The sequence below is a fragment of the Heteronotia binoei genome, chromosome 12, assembly GCF_032191835.1.
Source record: "Heteronotia binoei isolate CCM8104 ecotype False Entrance Well chromosome 12, APGP_CSIRO_Hbin_v1, whole genome shotgun sequence".
NCBI classification, from domain to species: Eukaryota; Metazoa; Chordata; class Lepidosauria; order Squamata; family Gekkonidae; genus Heteronotia; species Heteronotia binoei.
The window spans coordinates 49,214,529-49,226,658 of record NC_083234.1 but is presented as its reverse complement, the minus strand read 5'-3'; the positions used below and the strand labels follow the sequence as shown (position 1 = coordinate 49,226,658).

The 12,130-nt window shown below is 42.8% G+C and overlaps 1 protein-coding gene across 1 annotated transcript in view; it reads left to right on the top strand.

The window, feature by feature from the left end:
• Positions 1–12,130, top strand: part of TACR1 (tachykinin receptor 1) — a 102,268-nt gene that overhangs the window by 26,663 nt on the left and 63,475 nt on the right. The window contains exon 2 of the mRNA XM_060250599.1: positions 3,527–3,727. Coding sequence (XP_060106582.1) covers positions 3,527–3,727 — 201 coding nt within the window. The remainder of the gene's footprint in view (positions 1–3,526; positions 3,728–12,130) is intronic.

The window sequence follows — 12,130 nt, the reverse complement described above, 5'->3', positions numbered from 1 at the left end:
TCTTTCACACATATTGTGTGGCCCTCAAAGCCCCCACTGCTCTGTCGGCCCAGAGAGGGCATTTCTCTTTTTAAATCACTTCTCCAAGGCAAGCCAGCCAGCCTTTCTTCCTTCCTTCCGCTCTCAAATATCTGACATATACACTATATGGCCATTACGTTAAACAAGTTTGGCCACCCCTGCTCTAGAACGTCTGCTGATTTCTGATGCCACATACTGGTTTTGGCCCTGATGTGATGTTGGCACATAGCCTGATGTCATTTCCTCCCCCACTATTTCTTCTGCCAGTCCAAGAGGCAAAGGCAGATGGGTGGGCCCTTCATCAGGAGATTGCCTATTTGAAGTGGGCAAATGGTATGCTTGCCCACAACCTTGCTTTCTGCCCTTATCCTGTGAAGTCAGAGTTTTTCATGGGAGAAATAGCAGGCAGTTTCTAAGGATGAGATCATATGAGACCTAGGCCTGCCCTAGGCACGCCTCCTGTCCAGATTTAAAGTGTGCAATCACATGCACACATTTGCCCCCAGTCCTTCCCATACTTATCTTAGGACAGGCTGGGACCGGACTAAATAGCTATCCAGTAGTAAATCTCTAAAACACATGCAGTGCACATTTCCCAGCTGTCTGAATGGCCACAGCATGCGATGCACACACCCCACGCATGCAGGAGCAGTCTGAATGCTTGCATGTGTGTGACCTGTGCCTTTTCCAGCAGCAGGGCGGGGAGGGGTGTGATTGCCATGGTGCTCATCAAAGAGCACTGACTTTTTCAAAGGCAGGATACTGCCATGCCAAATTCCCAGTGTGATCGCTCCAAATGCAGAAGGGGCTGTGCAGGGATGGAGAGATGGGTGAGAAGCCTGAAGGGTGCATGTGCCTTCTGCTTTCTTGGGAAAGAAGTGTGAGGGCTGGGTGGGGGCTGGCAAATATATTGGGGGAAACTGATCACAGTCTTGTTTGGAAATGCATCTTCATAAAGCCTCCTGGAAGATCTGGCTGTATCAGTTCTGGAATGAGGCAAAAAACCAGCTGGATTTGGAGTTGGCTCCTTTGTCATTAAAAAACAAACATTGAGCTTGTTCCTTTGGTTTTGGAATGAAAGTTAGCTGCATTAGGAAGTCAGTGTGATACTGTTTCTATTGTACAGAAAACACATTCCTGGGCATAACTCCTCCGTGGCCACACAGTTGAAAGCCAGAGGCTGCATCCCTCGCCACTTTGCATTACATGTTTAATGCTAGGGGCTCATAGCCTTACCTTCAGTTTTTCTCTTGGGTTTTGTTGTGGTACCCTGAAGTAGGCAAATCCTCAGTCCGCCTCCCCCCCCCCCATTTTCTACAAGTATAGCAACCCAGAGTCATCAGCTTCTCAAGCAGGACTATTCCATCTTTGGATACACACACACACACCACTCCTCTTTGTGGCTGAGAGCTAGTTTCAGGAATTTATCTACACTTCAGAATTGTGGAACTCCTGTGTTCTAACGCTTGAAATACAATACTTCATAGGGATTTAATCAACTTCTTGAGAAATGGAGCATCTAATAAAAAGCTCCATTTTATTAGGCACCATTTTATTAGTGAGAAATTCCTAAATTCACAGTCCTTAGTTTCTGCTCCCCAAACCCTCAAGCAATCATTGAGGGGGGGATTTCAGTTCTCACTCATCTGGATACTTGTGGCAGTTCTTGGAATAGAGAAGGTGAAATGTAAATAGTTAGCCCAAAGGAAAAAGTGAGAAGAAACATTAAGTCCATTTATATCTATTAAAACAGGACTGTGTTATTTCTCAGGGTAGTCTTGACTGTCATATTTTTATCACGTAGAGTGAACTTTGAAAAGAATGCTGGGATATGTCACCCTCTCTCCATATGCACCACAGTACACATGAAAGCCAGCTTGGTGTAGTGGTTAAGAGCATGGATTCTAATCTGGGAGAACTGAGTTTGATTTCCTACTCCTTCGCATGCACTTGCTGACTGACTTTGTGTCAGTCACAATTTTTGAAAGAGCTTCTTTCTCAAGAACAGTTCTCTCAGGGCTCTCTCAGCCCCACCTACTTCACAGGGTGTCTGTTGTGGGGAGGGGAAGGGAAAGGAGATTGTAAACCAGACAGATTATAAATCTAATTTTCTTCTTCTTCTTCTTCTTCTTCTTCTTCTTCTTCTTCTTCTTCTTCTTCTTCTTCTTCTTCTTCTTCTTCTTCTCACAGTCTGAATCAGATACCATGCATGCAGGAATGGAGAACCTGCAACTAATTTCTGAGCATTATACAAAATACAGGGAAGGGATCCCCAGCCTCAACCTGTATACTCCATCATGTGTGTAAGGCCATTTTCTAGGACCATTTTAATTTCCCAGTGCTTTCCTAGAAATAAGAAAATAGGGGTAAAGCTAGGATTGGCTCCTGTTGCTCAAATTGTTTAATTTTGTTTGAACTATCCTGTGCTATCCCAGGTGATTTACCTGTCAATTCTGCATATTTAGCTCTCCCCCCCCCCTCCTATGGCTTTCTTTTCATGCAGTAAAGGTGCTCAAGATTATAGATGTGGAATCAGCAGCCCACTTTCTCATAGAGATTATCTGATCCACATCATCACCAATTTTTTTCTCTGTGTGCAAGCTTTCTCTTTACTGTAATAGAAGGATGCCTTGATCATCTGCCTCTATTCCCACTTCCCATTCTGCTGAGCAGGTGAACTGCCTGTTGCTGGGAGCAGCAAAGCATGGGTGTCTGCTTCTAGTCCCTTAGTCTCTGCCACTGTTTGCAAGCACAACCTTTTACTTTGTCCCCTACAGGAAAATGTGCTAACTTCCTATTCTGGTATGGGAAGAGCCACAGCCTCTGTGTGTATCCCCTCTCCATTCTGTACAACAGGCAAGCTGTCTAAGAGATATATAAGAGATAAGATATAGACCTGCCACTGTCCTCTGTATCTTCCCTGCCTGCTTTCCAGCATGTGTAAGCAAAAGCTTGCATTCTGTCTTGCAGACTGAGAGCCAGATAATAAAACAGCTCATGTAAATACATCGTCTGTGTTTATACAGAATCACAGACCATCCCAAAGAAAGTGAGATGGTGCAATGAATGTGAAAGCAGTGTGCACATAAATGCCAGTTGGAGCAATCCAGTTTGGTAGAAGATTGCAGAAGGTGAGATAGGACTGTCCTTTGTTTCACTTATGTACTGCAGACACCTGGAGTTTGTTGTCAGTCCTCAATTTTAGTGTGATTATTATGATGTCATCGCAACTGTCTTGCCTATTATTATTTTGCATTGGTTTAATACAATTGCTTTTGTAATTTTGGTTTTATTTAGTTTGCTTTGAGCTTGCTATTGAAAAGGCAGGGCACACATATAATACATAAATAAATAGTTTGCTATCTTACTCCGTGTTCCCATTTGTCTCACCTTGGTAAATGAGGAAATAAATAAATCACATCACTGGTTCTTAAAGAGGTGAGAACAGCAACTTTGTATTTCGTATGTTTTGCTGCTATATTTTTAATCTCTCTCTTTATTTCAGATACATGGCCATTATCCATCCAATGCAACCACGGTTATCAGCCACAGCCACCAAATTTGTCATCTTTGTCATATGGTTACTGGCTTTGTTGTTATCGTTCCCACAAGGTTACTATGCAAACACCGTAGAGCTGCCAGGCCGGGTGGTGTGTCTGGTGGAATGGCCAGAAAACGAGAACCAGACCCAGGTCTATGAATTAACGTGAGTTTCTTTCTTTCTTTCTTTCTTTCTTTCTTTCTTTCTTTCTTTCTTTCTTTCTTTCTTTCTTTCTTTCTTTCTTTCTTTCTTTCTTTCTTTCTTTCTTTCTTGTTAATATTGGGGTGTGTAGAAAATATGTATTCCAGTCCCAGAGTCTTAAGCACCTTAACCAGGCTCTAAGTATTTCAGGGAATACTGAATAGGGATGGGCACAGACTGGAAAAATGAAGGGCCATGGGTCATGAGTTTCACAAACCATGAACTTCCACAGATTCTCCCAAATGCATGGACCATGCAAACAAACCACAAATTGGCCCCTTGTCCATTACAAAGTTAGGTCCGTGGACCAGTGTGTGCCCATCCCTAATATTGAAGCCTTGTACAATAATTTAGTTTTTACAATAAGGCTAAAAAATGATGCTCAGACTCCTTCCTAAGTTGCCTATCCTACAAATTAGAGCTGCAGATTCAGTTCTTTGTACTTCAGGTCAAATGAAATCTTTGCTGCAGCTCTGCTGGATGGAAGGCTACCTTTTATAACATCCCCAGTGTCATATTTGCATATGAAAATGCAATTAAAGAACAAAATAAAGAAGTATGATATAAGAGAAAAGAGAAGCCATGCTGGATCAGATCAGTGGCCCATCCAGTCCAACACTCTGTGTCACACAGTGGCCAAAGAAACCAAGTGCCATAAGGAGGGGCCAGGACACTAGAAACCCTCCCACTGTCCCCCCCTCCAAGCACCAAGAATACAGAGCATCATTGCCCCAGACAGAGAATTCCAACAATACACTGTGGCTAATAGCCACTGATGGACCTCTGCTCCATAAGCTTAACCAATCACCTCTTGAAGCTGTCTATGCTTGTAGCCGCCACCTCCTGTGGCAGTGAATTCCATTTGTTAATCACCCTTTGGGTGAAGAAGTACTTCCTTCTATCAGTTCTAGCCCGACTGCTCAGCAATTTCATTGAATGTCCACGAGTTCTTGTATTGTGAGAAAGCGAGAAAAGTACTTCTTTCTCTACCTTCTCTATCCCATGCATAATCTTGTAAAACTCTATCATGTCACCCCTCAGTCAACGTTTCTCCAAGCTAAAGTCCCCCAAGAGTTATAACCTGTCAAACAAACATGCACATTGAACTATTAGCATTTTAACTAGTGAAGAAGTGATTATGGTACATCGATAAAATAAGCATCCACTTTCAACACCAACAGGAGAATGGGTAGGGATACAAGTAAAGGGCTAGTTAAATAGGTTGTTAAGGTCAACTATGTATTATTATTATTATTTATAACATTTATATCCCACCTTTCTACCCTCACAAGATCCAGCAAAGTGGCTAACAATTTAAAACATATGTGATAAAATTATTGTTTAAAACCATTAAAATCAACCCCCCCCCAAAAAAAGCTCATGCATCATTAAAACAAATTAAAAACAGAGGTAAAAGATGTACATACCAGTGTTCCCTCTAAGCTGTTAGCATGAGCTAGCTCACAGATTTTTAGCCTCCAGCTCACACATTTTTGTCTTAGCTCAGGAAGGATGACCCCAGAGCACACTAATTTATGCAGTAGCTCTCAACTTTCATGCCAGTAGCTCACAAAGTAGAATTTTTGCTCACATGACTGCAGCTTAGAGGGAACATTGGTACAGACACATAAAAACAGCAATTAAATAATTGGTTGAGATAGAGGTATCACTGAGGGAATGCCAAACAAAACAAAAGTTTTCAACAACTTGCAAAAGATGGCAACAGAAAGGAACAGATTGATTTCCCTGGGAGAGAGTTCTAGAGCTTTGGTGCCATGACCAAGAAGGCCTTTTCTAGGGTTGCTACCTGCCTAAGGAGGCAGGGGCACCCAAAACAGGGCCTCCGATGACCATAATGTTGGCCCCAAACCAAATAAGGCTTTTGCTTATTGTACACTTTCTTCTGCTCTTCTTAGTAGCCTGTGTGGTTGGATGTACTGCTGAATCTTTTTGTTCTGGATGCTAGGTAGATTGTAGACTTCCATTAGAATGGAAGAAGAATGCCATATTTTTTTTTTGCCACTTAAGGGAAATATGTTATTGCTGGTGAATCACTAGGTGCATTTGCAATACTATCAGTATGCATACCCATTAATCTTAACATTAGATATATGGGAGGGAGGAGATAGTTACCCTGTGTGAGTTCTCTTTCTCCACTGGCATGTTCTGTCTTGAAGATTATCACTGGATATGGGCTCCCTCTCCAATGAATGACTCCAGTGGTTCTTTAGTGTCTACTATGATGAGTGCACTGATTTTGCTGTCTGTGTGTCTGACTTGTGACTTTATTTCAGGTCTCAGTAATAAAAAGTTAGTAGAATCAGGAAACACGGACAGTGGCACATAACTCTTTGCCCTGGGCTACTGGTTATGGTTGCCATGAGATATTGTTCTATGCCAGATTAGTTTACGATATAGTTTCTCTATTCCTTGCTGTTTTGTTCAGTAGCATTTCTAAAACTCTGGCAGCTTTAGTAGATGGTTGTTTATGGGATCAGCCTTACAATCTTTAACAAATTCTGAAAATCCTTTATTGTGGAATGGTGGCTCACCATCCAAACTGCCTCTCATTTCTTATGCCACAAAGTGGGTCATGATATTGTTATGGTTACAACCAAAGTTCCATCTAAACTGTGGAGTCCTGTGAGCAAAAATTCTACTTTGTGAGCAACTGGCATTAAAGTTGTGAGCTACTGCATCAATTAGTTTGCTCTGGGGCCATTTTTCCTGAGCTGAGACAAAAATGTGTGAGCCAGAGGCTAAAAAATTGTGAGCTAGCTCACACTAACTCAGCTTAGAGGGAACACTGGTTACAACTCTAATATCTGGCTATTCACTTCATTTTTAGCCATTGGATTCATGCTACGTCATGATGAGACGGTTACTGCCTTTATTCTTAAAGTGATCCTTCCCCACCTCAGTCCAAGGTCTGCTGAGAAGGCATAGCGTCATACATGGTTCCCTCTGCCAAAGCCATTGTAATGCTGCACGGGCATCACATTTCTTACAACTCTCAGATTGCGTTAGTATAAGTCAAAGAGTATGGATGGAAGCAGAAATGAGTCAATAAAGCCATTCTGATATCCATTAGATTTCATATGTTGTTGTCTTCAGCAGTGGTTTGCTGTCATTGATGATTCACTGAGATTATTTTAGCCCATTTTTCCAAGGATGCTATTTTTAGGATTTTTGTACACCATTTTTATCAAGGATGATTCAATGTCCACAAAGCAATTGCTCAAAAATCAACTCTCCTGGTTTACAATGCCTGTCCACTGTCAAATGCAGCACCTCGTCTGCCCACCTGGATAATCTGCTTGCAGTTAAAGCAGCATTTTGAGTACTGATTGGGGGGGCGGGGGATGGATTCAACAGAAATTCCCACCAACCAAAGCAGGGAGTGATTTTTGTTGATTCTCCCTCCTTTGGTAGACCTCTGACTCCCCCATTATTCTGCTCCTGGGGTCCCCTGTTCCCCAAGGACAACACTGGGAGGGGAAGTTTGGGCTGCAGCAGGAGTGAGAGAAAATTTGGGACTGGACCCAATCTAGTTGTTTCAGCATGACAACTGACTGGGTCATCACTGCTGATTCATGTTCACAACATCTATCCTAGGCCCATCAGTGGTTAGGGCATGCATCATTTAAAATCAGCCATGTTGTGGTGTTAAGTGGAGTTTTTGCTTTTGTTCCTACACAGTCTGTGGCATTATCATGATGGTGCATGCTCAGAACTTACTGGATCAAACTATGGTCTTCAGGTGCCAATGCAAGAACATGTACTTGTATTCCAGTTGGTACAAAGAAATACCATGAGCATTGTGAGGCAGGCAGGAAGGCAAGATGAACAAGGCTGGGACACGAGAAAGACAAGACATGCAATGTCCCACCTCACCTCCTGGCACAACTGAAATAAGCAAGGAAAGTACCTCTTTTGTGAGTTAATCCCCCCCCCAGTCGTATACATTGACTGAGGGAGGGATGGTGGCATGGGGTAGCTTGATCTCGTCCAATCTCAGAAGCTAAGCAAAGTACATGGATGGAAGACCACCAAGGAAGATTCTGCAGAGGAAGGCAAACCACTTCTACTCCTAATTTGCCTTGAAAGCCCCTTGCTGGGTTGCCATGTCAGTTGCAATGCTGGGTGGATGGATGGGGATGGATGACAGCAAAGAGCCTTATCAGACATCATGACACTTTCCATGTGGACTCTTCCAGGTGGCCTATCCATCTGATTACAACCATAGTAGCATGGCAGTAGCTGCTCCTCCAGTGCAGAAGAGATGTTACCTAAGTGGAGAGGGGGGAAAGTCAGCATGACTCCACTCTTCAGGAAGAAGGGACACTGGAAAATCCTACTGTGAGAATAAGTGAACAGGAGGATAGCAGTGGGTTGCTATCTCATAGCACGGCCAGGGGAGTGGGAAAGGGAGAAGATGAGGGGAAGCACATATCAATGATGGTGGAGGACACAGCCAGCAAAGAAACAGACACACTCAAAGAAGAAACAGTGGCAGAACCATGTCTCCTTTTTAAATCCTGGCCAAGGTAAAGTTCTTCTCTTCTGACTTGGAGGAACAATAGTCTCACCTGGAAGGAATGTCATTTTAAAGATCAGAAGGAGCTCTTTTTCACATGAAACAGTGGTGTGGGGGGAGGAGGAGTTCTTGCCTCCCTGTCATACCACTGAAACAACCCTAATACAGGGAGTTGTTTATATAACTCTGGAACATGAGGGGTAAATAACTCCTAGTTGGGGACATTTTAGCTTCTGAAACATGGTGGGAAGCAGGAGCTCCTCTTCCCACCCACACCCCCAGTTCCAAGCTGGAAAAGGCTCCTTCTGATATTTGAATGGCATTCCCTTTAGCTGCTGTGTAAGTACAGAGAAAAGGAGCCCCATGGCACAGAGTGGTCAGCTGCGATACTGCAGTTCAAGCTCTGCTCATAACCTAAGTTCTACCCCAGAGGAAGCTGGTTTCAGGTAGCCGGCTCAAGGTTGACTCAGCCTTCCATCCTTCCAAGGTCGGAAAAATGAGTACCATGCTTGCTGGGGGTAGAGTGTAGATGACTGGGGAAGGCAATAGCAAGCCACCCCGTAAAAAAGTCTGTCAAGAAAGAGTCGTGATGTGACATCATGCCATGGGTCAGTAACAACTTGGTGCTTGTACCTTTACCTACGTGCAGGGAACAGAAGGTGGGACAGGGAAGCCCAAACACGCCACAAAATGTAATGACTAGTTTGGGTGTGAGAACTAAGTTGTCTGTGTGAGTCAGGCAAAACAGACTCATGGGGTTGCCAGGTTCCCCTTGGCCATCAGTGGGGGGTGGGAGGGGTAGAGTTGCCAGATCCAGGTTGGGAAACTCCTGGAGATTTGGGGATGGAGCCTGAGTAGGACACAGACCTCAGTGGGGTAGAATGCCATAGAATCCAAAGCATCCATTTTCTCCAGGAGAACTGGTCTCTGTAGTCTGGAGAAGAGCTAAAATCCTGGGGAATCCCCAGGTCCCACCCAGAGGCTAGCATCTCCAGGAGACAAGCCACACAGTTTCCCTTTCCTCCCCTGTGAAAGATTAAAATATCTCTTTGTTGTTATATTGACTTTTCAATATACACCAAAGATTACAGTTAAGGAATGAGGATGAGGGAAATAGTTTGCAAGAGCATACATCCTTTAAATGTTTAAAATACAATTTCACACATTAAAAAAAAACTAAGGTTTTTTTTAAAGTATACAGTGCAATTTGAGAGCAAATGGTTCTTTGAACTGATGGGTGATCAAGCATTCCTAATTTTTTTTTATGCTGTTGATGCAGAAATAATATTGAAAATGCATTCATCCTAGTGGGAAAATTCAGCTTGAGGAAAATGAAATACCAAAGTGAAAACAAAAAGAAAAAGAAAAAAGACCTAATTGGAAAGGAAAAAACAAAATTGAAATGGGAATATTTAGATGGATTTAGACAAGTTTCATAATTGAATCACATCCCTCGTTGCAAAGCACAGAACACAGCAACCTTGCTGAGGCTAACTAAGTAGGGCTAGGGCTGGTGAGTGCCTGCATAGGAGGCGTCTTGGGAGCCAGCACGTGCTGCCTTCTTCACTTCCGTGGCAGGAAAGCTGGAATGTAAATGCAATAAATATGTAGTAATACTTGGCCACTATGCCACATCCCTGGCTTTTCTCTTCTACCCTTCTTTCCATCATGACTGTGGCACGTTTTGGATTACATTTCTTTTCTCTGGCTTTTGGGAGGGGGGGAAAAATGATGCCTTTCAAATAAGACTGAAAAGCAAGTTGGCCCTTTACTTAGGACCAACAAAGCAATATCAGAACGGTGTGCAGACTTTCAGGTTTGCCAGAACTCTTCACCCAGCTAGATTCTTTTAAATGAGGAAGGGAGAAAAGATCCTTCAGTTCCCAATTTTAAGTCCTTTTGTATGGATACAGCCATGGTTAGTATTTGGAAGGGAGACCACCACGGAATATATAACCATGGCTGATCCTGCTTTGCTTCCGAGATCTGACAAGATCAAGCTAGCCTTTACTATCCAGATCAGGGCAAATAGAATATGCACATCCTTTCAACATCCAGCCTAATGAAGAATCCTGGAGAACTCCTAATCTGGCACATTGTTTTGTATTGTCTTGATCGGGCCTAATAAAAGGCATTATGTAGAATTTGCTGTTTTGGTTTTGCTTTGGATCACTGTGGCTATCTGCAGTCTCTGTAAGTATGGTGTCATCTTGATTATAGACTTTATCATTAAATTTCCAGTACTCTTGAGTGGAAACAAGGGCTGCTTTCTGGTCTTTCTAGAAAAATAGCACACCATTAAGATTTGTAGTTTGACCTGTAATGGGGTTTCATGGAGCCTCTGATGTTCTTGCTGAGATGTGCATTAGTATCGCCTAGCTCTGCCTCCTGTGCTTTTTTTTTTTTGTCTCAAGTAAGTTAAGTATTTCATAGTCTTGTCTATGTGTGTGTATTTCCTCTGGCAAGGCTGCCTTGGACAGGAAATCAACTATTGTATGTCAAATATTGCAGTCTAAATAAAATGTGCCAGAGGTGTTTTGGAACTGACAATAATAGTTTTTGAAAAATGGCTTTCAGAGATCTCTGTCAAGCCAGACAGATTTTTGGACTTTAATATACCGATCATCCCCCCACACACACACCATGGGAAAATGCAATTGCTAGGAATTCTTTCTCACTTTGGTCATGTTGCAGCTCAATATTTGATAAAGATTTGGATGTAAACACTGGGCATTTGTCATGAAGACCATTTTCATGGGTATCATGTTGTATAGTGCTACATCTTCATTATTGTCACAGTATTTGAAAACCAGTGACTTAATCCTAAATCCCAGATGCTGGCATGACACTGTCACTGATACCAGTGCAGCACTGGCATAGTGAGTCAGTATCCTGCACTCCTCAGTAGAGAAAAGTAATGTCAAAAAAGACCTAATTCCAAGGAGCTCACAGCCAATGCACTGAAGCCCACAGAAATACTACTGACGCCCACCAGTCAGAGAACAGGGTACCTTGCTCACCCACAAAAGACAGCAGTGAAAACAACAGTGCAAAACAGTACCCTCCACTGTATGGAGGATTGTGGCATGTCCAGTAGGAGCACTGGAGCTGCCACACTTTGAGGATCACCACATGTGGGGGAATACCTTCCTGCAAGCACACTTCTTTTAGACAAACTGACTTGGTGAGGCCACATTAATAACAATACCACAGCTCACCTGGCAAAGAAAGCGAACACAGAACTGCACATTCACAGAAGACATGATGTCATCTCCCAAAGAGCTCACTGGAGAAAAGTTTGGATGTTCCAGGTCCTGCCTATTTTTCCTGCCCCAGACCCCCCCCCCCCCCGGAGCCTATTCACCTTTTGATGTAGAGACTAGCTCTCTTTTTTAAAGCATAAGCTGGGGATTTTAAGAACCTGATAAGCAGATTGCTATACCATTAGAACACTATATTGCTATTCAATTGCTGATTATTATTTTTTTTAAAAAAAAATTGAAAAAGCATCCAGTGGCATAGAGGGAGTAGCTGTTGCCAGAGGGCTGGGGCAGAGGAAATGTGAAAGTGTCACGGTGGCTGCTTTGCATTGGCTGCCATGACAGCATTAGGGAAAACATATCAGCTACTCTCCATGTAAACAGATTATCCCAGAAACAGCATTTATATGTCAAATTTATATCCTGTCTTTCTGCGTAATCAGGGCCACTAAGGTGTCTAACAAGTGAAAGCGAAATACTTTAAGCACATCATTAAAAAATTAAAACTAAAAGTAAAACACATATATAAAAACACAAAATCAGTTAAAGGCAAGAAGGTGGGAGTTGTGC